We start from the raw sequence: 18,062 nt of genomic DNA, 5'->3' as shown, positions 1-18,062 counted from the left end.
AAATCTTGTCATTGATATCACTCCAGTATAAAGAACAAGCAAACCATTTCGTGTCAAACAGGTCAAAAATCTTTATTGCTCCATATTCACATTTCAATCCACAGGGGATGGTCATTAGGATATTTAATCTATGGGTAGCACCAGGCCAGAGTTTTTTGATTGGTGAGTGCAGATGAATCCAAGAATATATTATAGATCAGTGGATTTATTTGCCACGGCTGATAATACAGGATAGGATTCTGAGGACCAGAATTTTTCTGGCATGTATGGTAGAGGCCCGATAATGGAAGCCAGTGTTAACCACTCCCCCTTTTAAACCACACCCATATCTCATGAACTTTTAAGACCATGTTCACATTAATGGTGGTAACTCACCAAAAAAAAGCACTCTTAAATCCACGTGGTCTCCTCCCACTGTGGATAACACAGCAAACCCCTTAGCACATTATTAAACACCTTAGGGGCCCCTAACAACAATTTCGGAATGCTAACAAATCCTACCAGGTTCACATCCCACAGGGTACAGATTAATACAGGCAGAGTATGGCGCGCACACATAGGGAGCATAGGTAGGCAGAGTATGGCACATACAAGGAGCATAGGGAAGGCAGAGAATGTCACACACAGGGAGCATAGGGCAGGCAGAACAGAGCAGGAGACAGGGAAACACACAGGGAGCATAGGGCAGGCAGAACAGAGCAGGAGACAGGGAAACCTATCAGGACAGTTTATACTGTGCTACATATAGTGACACCGTGCTGGTGCCCCTCCAGCGCTTTGTATGTGTGTGAACAGATAAACAATGTGGGCACTTTCAGTCTGGTCCGAGATATGACCAGTACAGGGGTGTGAACAATACAGTGTTACAGGTGTGAACAGCGCAGGGGGGGATTGCAGGTGTGAACAATGCTGGAGTTTACAGTCTGAATTTAAGGTGTGAACAATGCAGGGGCCAGTTAATCTCAGTTCTGATAACTTTTAAAGATAGGGATCACAGCAGGCAGACTTTCATGTGGGGGCCACACAAGGGGGAGGGACCAGCTGCCATTTGGACAGCCCTGCTCTATATAAATTGCCATAAGTACCGTGCTGTGTTCTTTTTCCATGTGCCAGATAAGAGCAGTTCTTCTCGATACAAAAAAAAAACCACAACAAGGGGTTAGTACCAAAAATTGACAGAACAATGAAAGCAGTCTCTGTTTTACAATCTATACAGCAAATGGAAACCAACAAGCAACCCCAATGCTCTTAAGGGCAGATCTTCACCTGTGTGAGCCTGTACATTTATGGGAATATTCTATGCAATTATTCTGGGCTGTATCAGAGCATCATCTTCTGCTCCCCTCTGGAAGAGAGAATTCCCAAAACATAAGGAAGTTACCTTTACTTAGAAATTCTTCTCCCACTGACCTGCCCCTTCTTGAAGAGACCAAGCTGAAACTAAAGCCAATTTCTATATGAAATGTGCCGATTTATGGGCCTGTGCCTTTGGTTTTTGCACCCATGGGGGCGTGAGGTTATTGTTTATTATAAGTTGTTCCATTTCCGGTGTTCTTCACTGGGATCCACTTCTTTCCAGCCTGAGAGATAAAGAAGACATTGGCGCCAGGATTCAGTGTTTTGATATGTATTTTATTTCCCTGCAGTTTTTCACTTATCAAGAACAAGTAACAGGGAAAGTTGTCTGGACTAGTGCATTAACGAACATTCTGAGAAACGGCACTGCACATATCTAATTTACACGAACAGTATAAAAAAATACAAAAAAAATGGTTAAAAAAAAAAGGTAACCAACGCTACTAAAGTGTCCAACGATTAGTCAGACTATTTCAGACCCGTTACTTGTCTTGCAGCTACAGGAAAAAGATCCAAATTGGTAAGACAACCATAGCAACTGACCCCCCAACCCTGTCCCCCCCTCCATTCACCAGGGATGGTTCGATATTAGACATCCAATAATTATTGCAATGGTATAGAATGCAATACAGAACTGGTAAAATACTCTTTGGGTGTTGGATAAAATATGCATTTTGTTCTGATAAAATGTAAAATGGCTGAAAAAAATCATTGTCTGCACAGACTGTTTGCCAGATGCATCTTCCCTCCCATAGACCAATATAAACTGGTTTTATAAATAGAAATATACATTCAAAATATATGGAAAAGTGAGTCAGTATGTACTTTTTTTTCTTTTTAATTATCGATCCATCCCTCCCCTTGCACAGTAATAGAAAATACTATTTTTGCCTTGAACTTCATATTCTGACAGTGAAATGCTGCTAAATTATTTACCAAAAAAGGTCTGTAATAAGTCAAATTGTGAAACAAAATGAACCGAGTGAAAACTTTACAATTTCCTTTAGAAAAGAATTACAAGAATTTCATTTTTTCCTAGCTATGAATCAGTTTTTTCGCTCTCTCTCTCGCGCGCGCGCTTCTGTAGACACAAAGTCGGATTTATTTGTACAAGATACAAAATGTAAACATGGCAAAATAAATAGTTAAAACAAGTGATATAGGATCCCACTTCATGCTCATGATCCCAGTAAAAGATTTCTTTTTTTTTTTTCATTTTGTTTTTCGTTTTAAATCCATTCAGTTGCAAATTCAAGTGCAAAAGCATGATGATGATGAATATCTACTATTCAAGTAACAGAAATAATATTGATGATACAAATAAACTATTTTACAAGGTAGTGATTTTTTTAATTTTTTTTTTACAAAATGTACACGGCGCATGGAAGGAATAGCCCGATACGCTGACAGTTCGTTTAGGTCCATATGAGCGCACTGTGATTCGCAGAGCATTATATATATATATATAATTTGCATTTTGTTGTAAAACAAACGCCTAAAAATATCAGGCCAAGTCCATGGATTGAGAGTTATGTTACTTCCATAGCCACTGTGGTGTCTGTAATTCCATTTAAACCCAATCTTTCTGGTTCGTGGTTTTCTCTAAAGGCAAGAGGGGAAAACACAAGATCAGTATATTTACTTGAGGCAAACACGTCTCCATCAATCAGCTTGTAACGTTTTGCTGATTCAAAGGCAAAAACATTCCCAGGCCAGTTGCCGATCTACCCAAGCCATAAGCAGCAATTCTGACTATATAGTCATCCTGCTAATGAGCTATAGGCAAGCCTATTGATATACATACCTTGCTATACTGCTCATGGCACTGCTAGGAGTAACCTTTGGCACTCGGTCCATGCTGGCAGCAACGGTGGCAAGTTTTAAGGCTGTTGGAGATGGTGCAGAAGTCCTTGTGTTGAGATGCACATTGACAGGGGACACAACACTGACATTGTTGAGGTGGACTGTGTTAGCTAGGCAAGAATTGCCCATAGTAAGGGTTTGAGGGTTGCTTGTGCACAATGTTGGAATTAAGTGGTTAGTGGTAGGATGGCCAACTGTCCTTACAAGCTGAACGGTGGAAATCCCTGGGCTGGATGATAAAGCCATATTTGTCGAGTACAGTGTTTTAGCAGTCCCTGGAAAATAAAAAAGAAATACCCCAAATGTTCAACCAAAGCAAAAATATAAGGCATACCCGATACACGTCTGTGTACTTGATACATGTGTAACAGCAGTGTATATATTGTATATCTCTACTTATGTCAACCTACTATCTACACGCCTCATGCTGGCATCACAAGTCCTCTCATAATAAAGGTTGCTCTTGGGTCTTATACAAGAGTTGACCATTAATAGTTGCAGACGCAGTCACAAAAATATTTTTACCTGGTGACAAAGACATGATTTTATTTTTCCCAGCAACTACTGTTTTGCCTCTTCTTTCACAAGAATGAATCACTTTCTGTAGGATTTCCTTCACCATAACCTTTACATTCTCATTGGAGCTGTTGAACAGCCTGGGAGCCATAAGTATTGCTTGGAGGGCCACATCTTGTCTGCAGGCCTCCAGTTGGACAGCTCTATCCCAAGTGTTAACACCACCCTTCCTTCCCAAGTGTAGCTTTTACCCAGACTGCACCTCTCCAGTCATTCTTCCCAGGCACAACAGCTTCCCCATTCTCTTTTGCAGCCCATAAATATCCAGGGTAAATTTAATTTAAGTTTCCATCCTTGTCAAGAAAGACCATTGGCTTGTGTGTATCCTAGCATTATATCTGCCTCTAAAGTTAAGTCTTTCCCAATACACCTGGTGTGACTCGTACATCCTGGTTGTTAAAATATTTAAATGAACTCAGTTATACTTAGAATGAGATGTGTCTTTTATTCTGTCTCATACCTGAAGGTTGTACAACACCATTCAGGTTGCTATGACCGGCATTTTGATCCTTGTTCACTTCACTGCGAACTGGAGCTGGGGAATTGACCACAGCAGATGCTGCAAAAAGGGCACTTGCTGAGTCAAGCGTCTTGGACATGCAGTCGGAACTGCCCCAGCCCTAGACAAGTGCAGGGGATAAAAAAAGAAGAATTGATTAGAGAAACAAAACAAACACATCTCTGTAAGAGTTTCTGCCACCCGGTTTTAAACTACAGTGACACCTCAAATTGACATCTGCTGATTGTAGGTTGTCCTTTATTCCCCATCTTTTTTTTTTTTGGTCAGACATCTATATAAACCCTATTTTTCACCATTTTTTCTAGTTTCCTGAAATAAAGATTTCTACTGTACTCAATTTTTTACAGTATTTCCAATCTGCAGCCCTCAAGTTGTGAATGAACTTCACCACCATGGGTCAGTAAAGACAGTAAAGAGGATGCTGGGCGATGCACTTTATTTACAACTACAAGGCTGCAGGTCACAGGGCCAAAAAGGTAAGATGTACCTTCTAATGAACTTGAAAGTATATTAGATGTCACCTTAGGGTTCTGCACCATCATATACAGCTTAACCACTGGCCTTGTGTCCCTCTATTCCAAGGAAGCTCAAGAGCAACATCTTTTAAAGGAACAGTTCAGTGTAAAAATAAAAACTGGGTAAATAAATAAAATAATGTTTCGAATATAGTTAGTTAGCAAAAATGGAATGTATAAAAGTGACTGGATGTCTAACATAACTGAACAGAACTTCCTGCTTTTCAGCTCTATAACTCTGAGTTACTCAGTGACTATAAGGGGGGCCCACATGGGACATAACTGTTCAGTGAGTTTGCAATTAATCCTCAGCATTCAGCTCAGATTTAACCTATCTGCCCCTCAAGTTACTGCCTAGTAACCAATCAGGGGAAACCAAGAGAGCTGCAAAGCAGGAAGTAATGTTCTGGCTATTATGTTACTCCAGCCTTTATAGCTTACATACTGTAACTATATTAGAAACATTTTTGCACATCTATTTACCTAGCTTTTATTTTTACACTGAACAATTCCTTTAATAATACGGATATAGAATACAGGGTGTTCCCATAAAAAAGAACATAAAAACGAAGAACTCTATTATACAACATATTTCCGTTGCAAAACCTTCACATTACAGATTTATTGCAGCTACAATATGGCGACAACTGTTTCTGCCAAATAATCAAGTAAGCAGAACAATTAATGTACCCATTACATGTTTGGCTGTGGATTTCCAGAGTGGAGCAGATTGGACATCAGGAGAATTGTTGGCATGGTTCAGCAGAATGGCTGCAGTTTGCTGCATTGAGATTTGTGCTAAGGACAATGTACCTGTGCTTTCGGGTGGCTCTGCTGCAAGGATTGCTGTGACTGCTGTTTTTGCTGGAGCTGCGCCAGCTGTTGCTTTTGCATCTGAACCAGCTGCTGTTGGTGTGTCTGGAATTGTTCCTCTGTGATGCCTCCTGTCACTACAAAAACACACAGAAAAAAATGCTATATAAATACACTCAAAGCTTTATGGCATCTTTCAGTACAGGCTTTAAGCAAACCTAGGATTATATCCCTACAAATTCTATTACACTTTTAATCCTGTTCTTCTAGCACCCTGGTGGGGACTAACAAAACAAAAGGGCCAGATGAAGATAATGGGGATTTAGTGAAGGCTGAAAGTACAAGCTGAGTCAGTAGCACGTTCACAGAAGTTAGGAAAATAATAAATAAAACCAAAATAAAATAACTGTATTCTACCCGGTATATTCCCATTAGACAAATACAAGGCAAAACAATGGGCTCTATGGCTGTTGTGCCTTACTAAGGGTAAAGTCAGAATTAATTTGCTCTTCTGGGCATAGGGTAACAATGTAGTTTGCATCTTGTGGTTAAATGAACAGGACCTGCCGATGCCAGCTGTATGCCAATATGTTTGCCCTTGTCATGGCTCAACAAGTTGTGGAATGTGCTTCACATGTTCACCAGTTCTAACATGTCACAGCTGAGTCAGTTATCACATCACAAAGTCAACCTTTTGCATATGGATTTCTGATCAGCTGCATGATAACTTTAAATCATTTAGTAAGGTGCTGGGTTCATATGGAGGCAGCAATGATTTCAAGTGGAAGAACAGATTGCAAATACCATTACCAAATACCTGCAATACACTTAATATTTGAATAAAGGGTTTGTTTACCTTCAAACAGTTTTTTTAGTTCAGTTGGTTTAAGATAGTTCACCAGAAATAAAGACCTTTTTCCAATCACTTTCTATTTGTGATAGTTTTTCTAATATTGAAGTGTACAGTTTAATTTTTCAGCTCTAGGAGGGGTTTGGTTGCAGACTCTTAACTGTTCTAGATTGATATATATAGTGGATACATTTGTCTCAACAAACCTCACTGTAGGGGTAATCAATAGCCATATGGAGCCTCATTGGTAGATTTGCTGATAGCTGCAGCTTATATAGGCATGCAGCAGTTTACTGAAGGCAGCTATACTACTGGGAATTAATGTCTGTAGATTTATAAGTTATAGAACATAAAAAATGGCTGCATTCATATACACAAAATAAGCATTTGCACATATGTATACCTGTTATGCCGTTCTTGCTGGTGTTTAATAAAGAGGAAGAGACTCTTTTCAAGTTCACAGCTTGCCCTAGCCTTGAGGTACATTCTTCTCTATCGCTGTCCTGTGTATGTAGTAGCCTTGGCTGAAAACACTGCAGTCGACAAGATTTAATATTGCTTAGGATCTCGGGAAGAGAAAGTCTGTTTTCACAATGTCTATCGGAAGCATTGGTCCGTGAAGGTGAGGAGGGGGGCTGTGCAATGTGGGAAGAGCTTGAAAAGCCAGACAACATTTCAGGGTCGATTTGCTTTAGAACCGAGTCGTGTTCTGTCGATAAACGGTCCATTATAACTCTAAAACAAGAAAAATGTAATAAATAAACACATATATATATATATATATATATATATATATATATATATATATATATAAACAAAGACTGTAAAACATATATAGAAATGTATTATTACCTTCCACCTCTGCCTAATCGCTTCCTTGCAAATCCTATACATCGCCTGGGGACTGTGAGGGTTGTGAGACAATGCCTATTCCGATGCCTAGCTAATCCTGATAAGTCTGTGGTTTCTGGCGTATCATTCATTTGGTCCAAATGAGGCTGTGAGCAGGGGGAAAAATAATTAATCTTTGCATTTCCTTATTAGATACATATCCAGGACTAAATCGGCAACCTTTATTGGTCAATGAATGGTAACCTTAACGGATAGGTGTCCAGGCCCTGACCCCATATAGGTTGGGTAGACTGTAATTTTTGCCTCATACAAGTACCATTAACCTGAAAATTCAGTAAGGAGCGCCAAGACAAAAGCAATATTAGAAATCAGTTTATGGTTTATGGGTAACGGCACACAGAGATTTGTCACCTGCATCTAAATCGGAGCTACCAGGGGCAACAAATCTCCCTGAAATGCTTTCCCACAAGCAATAAAGTAATCAGTCATTGGGAAAATATAAGTGGTACCTCGTTTTTCAAAAAAAGCAACTTCAAAAACTGAAGAGATCCATAGGTTATCAAACTGCCAATTTAATTTATTGCCAGAGGGAAGGAATTTTGGGGAGATTTTTAATATTTATATTTGGGAGGCTCCATTCTCTAAACACACTGTTACTTGTTCAGACTGCAAGGAAAGCTAGAAAGATGGAAAGAATGGACTCTATCACACTTACTGCATAATACTGGCATCCAGCTCTCCTTCTGAAAGCATACGATCCATCTGGGTCATTCTCTTCCTCAAGCTCTGACAATGGAGAGGGTACCTAGAATGGAAAGAACGTCACAGTCCAGCTAAAGCCAATACGAGAGCAGAGGTTTTTTTTTTAATTTTTTTTTTAAAAGCGAACCAAGCACAGAAACAATTAAGAGCACAGTTATATCAATATATACCTGTGGGAATTCGTCATCATCAGAGCTTTGGAAGTCATATTGTTTTATATCACTCCTGTTAATTACTGCCAATGGCTCTGAGTTGGCTTGGGGTAGAGGGGTTACAAGAATGTCTGCTTTTGGCTTCTTTGGATACTTCTTTTTCAGCCGTACAATTTCTAAGACTTCGTCTTTCACATTAAGGTGGTGAGTGTTCTAGGAAGAAAATTTTTTATTATTATTTCTGGAATTCCAAGACCATGCAGCAGTTAAGAAAAAATTAATGAAAGAGTCAGGAATGGATAAAGGAAATAGTTTTATCTGCAGTATTTAAAAGAACCATCATTATTACATCGTGGCCCCTCAAAGCTTGTGCTTGAAAGAGAGTCCTTCAAAAATCGACATTAACTGCCAATGTCCCTGCAGGTAAAACACAGTTTCCTGTCTTTCTACTAAATTAGCATACCTTGACTTTGCATTCTGGTACTTTGTGATGGTTTCCATTATGCAGAGATGGTGGGATGGCATAAATCTCCTTGTCAGCCTTTGGAATCTTTATTTCATTTAGTATTTCACCTCCAAAGTCACCCAAATTATACCTTGAATGGATAAAGCAACATTACATATTTCAGAAGGGGAAACAATGTATATTTCTTGCTCTTGGCCAAGTTGAGTTACCATAACAATACCATTCCCTTTTCATATCTTACCTTTTCTCCACCACTTCCAACGTTAAGTGCAACAACTCCCGTTTTGTCTTTTCTCTCCTTTTGATCATTTCCAAAATGGTTATGGCTCGGCTAAACTCCCTTCTTAGCTTTAACATTTTCTCATAAGAGGCTTCATCATTCTTTCGGTTCTACAGGAGAGGAGAACAAAATGAAGAATATCATTCAAAACTGTCTGCTTCACTTGTAACATATTTTGTCCATCAATGGTAGTGTGGTGGGGAATCCAAGGGAGGATAATTTTGTTGGGAAACTGCCTTGGAGAAAGCATAACAGTCCTATAACACTAGCAATGTTCTGCTGAAGTGCTTCAGGCCTCTGGCACACACAATATCTCTCTGCTGGAATATTTCAGGTGGCAGAGATACGCCTGATACATTAATGATATCATTGTACAAAAAAAGGTTTCTAATTAAAGGGGAGAATGCTGTTCAAGAGAAAAAGACTAACTGAACAGTAATAGAGGACATTTGGCATATAGGCATATAGGCTTAGCAGCCACATTGTACTGGTTAGATTTTTCTTCTTGTTAAAGGAGAACTATAGCAAACATGAAAATGTAATATAAGCTTTATTATACTGAAATAAGAAGCTTTCTAAATACAACCAATTACAAATTCTGCTCTTTTCATTCGGTCTTCGTGCAGCAGTTAGGTGTGAGATATTCGTTGACAATTAGAGCCAATACATCTTATAGGGGGCTTCCTTTCGTAGCAGATGAACAAAATAACTGCCTTTTGCACAAATTCTGCATGTAGAGAAACAGGATTTCTGGTGATTTAATAGCTTGAGCTCTAATACATCTTCTAGGCAAAAGGAGCCCCCCTATAAGATATATTGGATCTAACTGTCAATGATTATCTGTCACCCAACTGCTGCATGAAGACAGAATGAAGAGAAATAGATGCTGAAAGAGGGATAGTGAACATAAACTTTATTATTTCAAAAACGATGCAGAATATTTAGTTGATTGTATTTAGAATGTTTCTTATTTCAGTATGATGAAGCTTACATTAAATTTTAATTTTCATGATAGTTTCCCTTTAAGAAAAGTCAACCACCAAGTGTCATAGCTGCTATTCATTTGTGATTTTCTCCTTTACGGACAATTGTTTAGAAGTTGGCCTAAGGGCCAAACGATAGGATCAGCCCAATTCAACGTGGCCAAGCAAAATGCATGGATGTTTACATCTATGGGCAGCTTAACAGCTGCAGTGTTCAAAATATTACCTTTCGAGTTTGCATTTTCTCTGTTCTTCGTCGAAAAGCAACATATGGGTCATTATTTGTAGAACCATCTCTTTTTTCTTGCTTGACTTGAGGAATGAGGGAGGGCCCCCTGCAGTTCTTCCGCTTTCTTACCCAGTAGTCATATACAGATTTGATTAAGTAATCATCTTCATTTAGCAGCAGCTTAGCTTCCTGAAGACTAACAAGCTAAAAGGAAACAAGAATATATATATGATTAATGCAGTGAATTAATGCAGTCACAGCCCCCATAAAGGAAGCCTGGGACAGCTGCCACATATAAAACTATGTAAAAATGAAAAAGAACACCCTAAATAACAATGTAGATGAATGGCAAATCTGCTTTATATCGTGGAAGAATATGCTACCTTACAGAATAACAAATGGATTAATGGATATGTGGGAGTTTGGGTGGCAACATCCTTCCTTTTGTTGCCAGTATCCCTTGGTCCAGCTCTGATCAAGACATCTAGACTATGCAAATGTTACTTCTGAAAGCCTTTACTCTCAGCTATTTAAGTTAACACATTACAGAGTAAATTGGAAAGGTGTTAATTTTTTTTTCTCATTTAGATGAGGAGGGAGCGTCCTGTGGTAAAGAGAGATACATAATGAGATAATGAAGGATTTAATGATACCTATTTACTGTGCCATCGTTTTGCTACAATAAACTTTCTGGATGCCCTTCAGATATCCAGTCATTAAAAAAAAATTACACTAGAAAATACTTGGAATCCAAATCCCCCATTATAATTATTAGAGATGGGCCAGCAAGCCCAGGATGCTCTAATGAATAGTAACGGGTATGGTACCTGATTGGAGCTTGCCTTTTCCAGCCTGTCAATCATAATTTCAAATTGCAGTGGTTTGATTTCCATTTTCCGGTTCAGTCGGTTAAGCAATGTCTCGTCTTCAGAGTCCATATCATAATCCGGCTGCTCATAGTCCAGATTAAAAGCTACAAGAGGCACATTTGTTAATCAGTATGCGTTTATACATATGATGATTTCACAGAAACATTTTTTAGGCAATTCTTAGGACTCCTAAACTTTAGTATCACCAACTGGTTACCACTAGATGGCAGTGCAGAAATGTTATCTGGAGACTGGCTATGCTAACAATATGGTAGCTCCCTTGTAAAAACACATTAATACAAAATTTGCAGAAATTCATTCAACCAAATGCATCATGTTTGGAATTGACAAAGTGTTATAAAGTGTTTGGTGACAGGGTCGTTTTTCTGCTGCTGAATTCATGAATTCTACAGCAACAAAACCCTGAACTGATTCAAAAGGTATGGACAGGTACCAAACAGAATCCAAGTCATACTTTGAACAAAAAAAAAAAAAAAAAAAAAAAAAAAGGATTTTTTTGTTCAAAGATGACATGTTCATCTATTTGAATTGGTGGCCCCTTTAAATTATATGACACCAAGGGGCAGATTTATTAAGTGTCGAACAGTAAAATTCGAATTTTGCATTTTTTTTTTTTGGTGTTAAAATTCACTTTAAATTTAAAGTTTAATCCCCCTATTCGAATGTGAGACTGTTTTTGAAAATGGAAACAGTCCTAAATCCTGCTGAGTTCATGTACAAGTCAATGGCAGAAGTCAGGTGAGCCATTTGGAGGTGTTAATAGCCTTCCTGACATTTGAGGGTTTTTTCGGAGAATAAGATTCAAATTTTCGGGTCGGAATATTACACATTCAAATTTTTTCCTAAATAAACTTCCAGTCGAATTGTGAGTATATTTGAGTGAAAAAAAATCACATGGATTTGAAATTGGACCTTTGATAAATGGGCCTCCAAGAGTTTGGATTTGAGCTGAGAAAAAGCACTGTGATTCAATCAGATACTAAGATGGAATCCTGGATTTACATATTTTACAGTTATGAGACCTTTAGTATGAGGGAACAAAAAATAGGAAGTCACGTAAGAATATGAAGAGGTTACTAAAGAGTTTGTGTAAGGAGTGCTTTATAGCAGTTATTATCCAGAGCAATGGGCAAATCTTGGCTTCATGCTAGAGGGGGCAGGTGGCTTGGCCATTTACGATTAACAGATGCACGCTTGTTTGTTAATTGGAAGAGTGACAAGTATAGGGACAGCCAAGCTTTCAGGGAATAGAGCAACAACAGAGGATCTTACGTGTGATGTGAATGAACTGCTTGGGCTGTTTAAATTCCCCTTTGTACAGACGACTGTAGTAGTGTACATTGCTCTCAGCCTCAGGAACCGGAATGACCATGCACTCTTTCTTCTCTCTGAAAACTTGTTGTGCTGAGATTGCTCGCTGTAAGTGATGTTCCTGCAAGTCAATGGCATGACTTTAGTGACAAAACAAAATCCGTTTTATGGACATCAATGAAATGTACAGTTTGTCCATGATGTTGTTTTTACCTATGTGTAAAAAAATAACATCAGACTAGGACTATACAGAGCCCCATCTCTTAATCTGGGGTCGCTGAATGTGGCAAGTCATATTGGAGAATAGTAAAACTATCTGGAGTGGATTTTTACTACACTAGTGGGCTACTAAGGCCTAGGCTGCTAGTGAAATTTTTGATCCATGCTATTCAAAATAGCCATTGTATCATATGTCCAAGAAGTTTCCTTCATCGATTTGATTGTAAACTTTACAGATCAGGAAGCTCCTTGTTGTCATAACTGCATATATTTAATGCAGTGCATATTCAGCCTAGTGCTAGAAGAAGATATACATACAAACAACCTATAGAGCAGAATTCCCTTCATGTTATATACACAATGGAAGAACAAGGCTTTCCGGCTCAGGTACATAAATGGGTAGGGGGCTAGAATTAGCCAGCAACCTAATAACAAAGGGCCACACAGCTTTATACAGAGTAAGTAATGGCCTGTCTCTGAATCCATTTCAGATCTATGTGTGTGCATCTTCTTGTTTCCATGGCTACCAGCCCATTATACATACGGATTCTGCCATCACCACCAACCATGACAATCACTCTTGCTCAGTGTACCTGCGGGATGGCCATAATTAATCCGACTTCACTGCTCAAAATAAACGACAGGCTCCTGGGTAGTCTGGGAATTGTGGTTCCTTAGTAAACTGCTCTCGGCTACACTCAGTCAGTACTTTAGCACATGTGCATTAGTCTAATCTATTTTACAGGGCTAAGCTATTATTTTCTATTTATTATTCTAGTTACACCAAGTAACCACGCATGTGAATAAGGCAGGCATGGCCACAAGGCGGATGCATCAGAAATGACCAGCCTGCGAGTTGTAGTTTAACTACAAATAACAGAGCTCACAGTCCTCTCAGCAGAGCTAATAGAAAGAATGACAGTCCATGTATTAGTATATAGTAAACGAGATCTTAAAAAGCAATTACAGGTAGGGTTCTTGCTATCCATGGGGTTTTGCAGATAACGGATCTTTCTGTAATTTGGATCTTCATACCTTAAAGAGATACTGACACCAGAAATTGAACCTTTTTTTAAAATTGACTTTGCATGCTTCTTATATTTTTGCCATAAAGTATTTTCGCAATGCTTTTACATTACCTATTTGCCTCCCTGTGATAGTCTATGAGGGGGCTGCCATATTTGTGCAGCAGGAGTCCGTTAGCATTAGAAACTTTAACTGACAGGGGCAGTCAAGTTGGTAAAACAGTCAGGTTTAGGAACTTCAACTAACAATTAGTAAATTTACTAAGCAGCGAAAATTCGCCAGCGACAGCTTCGCAGCCATCACAACACTTCGCCAGGTGAAAATTTGCTCAGACTACGCTAATTTACTAAAATGCAAAGTTGTGTCCAGGGCACCGAACGCTGCCGAATTTTTGCTAGCGTTACTGCAGCAATCAAAGAGAAGATGCACTAGCGTTCAATTATGCCTAGTAAAACTTCGGTCGAGGTCTTCGCTCAGGTTAATTTGCATACGGTGGAAAATTATAAAGCTGATTGGATGTAAATGTTGCAGCAAATACATTACACAAGCCCAGGGAACCTGAATAAATAAAATAGTGTTGTTATAATGCCCTCTATGAACTATGAACCCACTGTATAGTTTATGTTCCATATGTTAGAAAATGTATGGGGAACCCGGTTACCTAAAAAAAACATTTTTAAGGACTTTTGCAGGCTATCACTCTGAAAAAAGGAAAAGACGGCAGCATTTTTTGGGACTTTTTTCCACTAAAAATATGATGTAAGTAACAGAAGATTGAGGACGATCTATGCACTTCTCCTGGTCTGAGCTGGTGAAGGCAAGTCTGGCAAAAGAGGTAACGTTCAGTAAGATCAGCATCTTATTGAATTTGCTGAGAAATGTCCATTCGCCAGATAGAAAATTCGCCTGTCGATAAGAGTGCGAATGACCTCTAGCGTCTGTCTCTAGCGAAGTTATGCCTGCGCCAGTTAGTAATTCTGAGAAGTGCCTGAAAGCGGTAACACTGGCGAATCGTGCCAGCGTTAAGGTGGCCATACACGGGCCGATAAAAGCTGCCGACAGACCGAGTCGGCAGCTTATTGGCCCGTGTATGGGGGCCCCCGACGGGCTTCCCCGATCGAGATCTGGCCGAAAGTCGGCCAGATCTCGATCGGATGGGATTAAAAATCCCGTCGGATCGCGGCCGCATCTGTTCGTTGATGCGGTCCCGCGATCCGACCGCCCGTTTGGCGAACGCTAGGATCCGATCGTTGGGCCCTAGGGCCCACGATCGGATCAGCCCGATATTGCCCACCTCAAGATGGTTTTGCTTATTACAGGAAAAAAAGGAAATGTTTTAAAAAAAATTGGATTCTTTTAATAAAATTGAGTCTATGGGAGATGACTTTTCCGTAATTCTTAGCTTTCTGGAAAACGGTTTCCAGATAACAGATCCCATACCTGTATCTGAATAGTGAGCTGTAATGCAATGGTGCTAACCTGCATAATATTTAAGATTAGATGCCCCTCACACAGAGTGACTATAGTGCATTACAGGAGTCAGATTTAGCCATGGGAAGACAGGCTCATATAAGAAATGGCAATCAGTTCTGTAAATAGCAATTCTGTATGTGAATTACAGGTCAACTATACCTTGCTTTCCATCCAAAATAGACACTTTTTTGCAGTTTCCAGAAAGTGGGACCAAGTGAATGTGCAAACACAACCACCACTCCAAATTAAATGGATTGTTCACCTTTACAAAAAGTATGATGCAGATCATAATATTCTAAGACAACTTGCAACTGGGTTTTTGATTGAATTTTATTTTCCAGCAGCTCTCTTGTTGCTAGCGTTTCATTAAACTGGCAACCACGTATAGGTTTGAAAGAGAATGAAAGATAGATAGAGGGTCTGAATAACAAGATAGGCGATAAAAAAAAAAAACAATTAAAATGTAGCCTTACACAGAAAATGTGTCTTGGCTGCAGGGGTCAGTGAACCCTGAAAAGCAGACAAATAATTCAAAGTTGAACAGGACATTTTATGACCCATAAAAAAAATTTAAAATATAAAAGGGCTAGTCCACACGAGGAGATTCGGTGAGATTTTGTCGCCTGGCGACTAATCGCCTCGTCTTTTGAGCGACTATCTCCCCGAACTGCCTCAGCGTTTTTCCCCATATGTTGCAATGAAAAGTCACCTGCACTAATGCACACGCGGCGATGCGTTTTCAATAGTCGCCCAAAGTTGCCCTTCAAGGTTATTGTGTGAGTAAACAAAAACTACAACCAACAATCTGTTCCTGCTAACCTCCCTTACATACAGCAAGTGGCTAAACAGTTTTTTTCCTCAGAAATCCAGTTTATTCCTGTGCATTCAGCAGGGAAAGGGTTACTATACTGACAATGTATAAAGACATCTCCTTTTCATGTTGAGTCACTATTTCCCTATAACAGCATGGGTGAACAGACAATGCAGAGAAATCCATACAATTAAGAGCACTGTGATGCTATAGAAGAGTCCACAGCAGCTGCTAACATGTGGCTTGATAATAATAACAATAAGTTATTGCTCTAGCATCACGTGTGCCATCAACATAATAGAAGCTGAAGGGGTGGGTATAAAAGTTGAAAGTGGATGCTTTAAATGCCTGTTTGTTATATAGTGAATAATGTACCCCCTACTGTAATTTATAAAGATATTATCAGTCACCGAGGAGTTATGTGACCATATAAAAGCACGAGGCCGCAGGCCGAGTGCTTTTATACAGGTCACATAACTCCGAGGTGCTTATAATATATTTATAAATTTTAAGTAGGGGGTACATTATTTATTATAATCTACAGTTTCTAAGTTCAATTTTTACATCCTGTCCTTGCTTTTTACAAAATGCATTACTTTTTTTGCTGTTGTCCCTCCTTGTTGATTTTTTTTTCCCCTGCATCCCTTTTGGTACCTGTATTACTTTTGCTTTCTTTAGATTTTGCAGGAGCTTGCTCTGTGTGATGACATTCTGCTGCACAGAGATGGGGGTGGGCCAAGGGAAGGAGAGGGAGTGAAACCTGATATAGTGATGGGAGGGGGGGGGAGCGAGACTTGCGATAATGGATGGGAGGGGGAGCGAGTTTTGAGATGATTGATGGGAGGGGGAGCGAGACTTTTTCTGTCAGCAATATGGTTAGAAATCGTAACTACTGATTCCTTTCTGTGTTTGCTCTCATTTTTTCTGCTGTTTTACTCAAAATTACCTCACAACAGTAAAGTCCTCACACAGGAAGTCACACCCCCTTCCCAGACATGCAATAGTTGGTGCGAGGGGGAGCGAGATTTGAGATGATGGATGGGAGGGGGGAGTGACTGCCATAGTGGACGCGACGGGCATTGAGAGTGGAGAGGAATCGTGTGAGGAAGGAAGCGACACTGTCCAGGGAGGCAGCTGCAGGTGACCTGGGAGGAAGGAATGTGCAGCGATAGATGGGAGGGAGGCAGTGAAACAGGTGGCGCGTGTTAAGTGCTGGCGAAGCAACGAAATGTGGCGCATGAAAGCCAAACTGCGGGAAACAAGGGTAGAGATGAGAGCAGCAGCTACAAGTGCTGTCCCTTTAAGTTTATAAACGGCGCGTTCTGACGCCAGAACGCGCCGTTTATAAGGATATAATTTAGAGTCTGGTCCCATAGGGAAATGACCAGACTGTAGATTATAGGCATATAATACACAAAAGCCATGAATATCTTGTAAATTATATCCTTATAAACGGTGAGTAGTGATGTCATCAGTTATAAACGGTGAGTAGTGATGTAATTTCTGTCACATGAGTCACTAAAATTTGTGTATTATAATAAATAAAGTACCCCCAGTTGTAAAATATGAGGATATTATAAGTTACCTCGGAGTTCCATGACCTGTATAAAAACACTCGGCCTTCGGCCTCGTGTTTTTATATGGTCATGAAACTCCTCGGTAACTTATAATATCCTTATATTTTACAAGAGGGGGTACTTTATTCACTATATAATGTCCCTTAGGCTGAATGGTGCTACCCTATTGTGCAACACACAGGCCTGTCTTCCTTCCTGGTAATCCTCTTTCCTTATTGACATCATATAAATGGGATCAGCAAAATTCACAAAACTGAATTATACTCCTGTAACATCCCCTGAAATTATTTGTCTATAAAAGCTGCACTGATCTAAAGATTATTAAGGGTTTGGTACAAGGGGGATAAATAATATTGAGGTCAGTGCACCTTTTATTCAACTTTTTGTGTTAAACTTTAGTATTACGTAGAGAGTAATATTCTGAGACAATTTGCAATTAGTTTCCTTTTTTTTTTATTATGTGTAGTTTTTGAGTTATTTAGCTTTTTATTGAGCAGCTATCTAGTTTGCGGTTTCAGCAATCGGGTTGCTAGGGTCC

The 18,062-nt window shown here is 39.5% G+C and overlaps 1 protein-coding gene across 2 annotated transcripts in view; it reads right to left on the bottom strand.

The window, feature by feature from the left end:
- Nucleotides 1-1,611: 1,611 nt before the first annotated feature.
- Nucleotides 1,612-18,062, bottom strand: part of epc2.S (enhancer of polycomb homolog 2 S homeolog) — a 45,371-nt gene continuing 28,920 nt past the window's right edge. The window contains 13 exon segments of one of the 2 annotated variants that reach the window (NM_001094140.1): nt 2,710-2,958; nt 3,161-3,494; nt 4,256-4,415; nt 5,644-5,780; nt 6,897-7,228; nt 7,346-7,491; nt 8,061-8,150; nt 8,278-8,472; nt 8,723-8,855; nt 8,967-9,115; nt 10,215-10,421; nt 11,045-11,190; nt 12,380-12,539. In NM_001094140.1, the coding sequence (NP_001087609.1) occupies nt 2,886-2,958; nt 3,161-3,494; nt 4,256-4,415; nt 5,644-5,780; nt 6,897-7,228; nt 7,346-7,491; nt 8,061-8,150; nt 8,278-8,472; nt 8,723-8,855; nt 8,967-9,115; nt 10,215-10,421; nt 11,045-11,190; nt 12,380-12,539 (2,262 nt within the window). In that variant the 3' untranslated portion in view covers nt 2,710-2,885. 2 annotated transcript variants of the gene reach the window in all.

This window comes from Xenopus laevis, chromosome 9_10S (assembly GCF_017654675.1).
Source record: "Xenopus laevis strain J_2021 chromosome 9_10S, Xenopus_laevis_v10.1, whole genome shotgun sequence".
Taxonomy (NCBI): domain Eukaryota; kingdom Metazoa; phylum Chordata; class Amphibia; order Anura; family Pipidae; genus Xenopus; species Xenopus laevis.
Note: the sequence above shows the minus strand (reverse complement) of the source record. Positions and strands in the feature narration are given on the sequence as shown.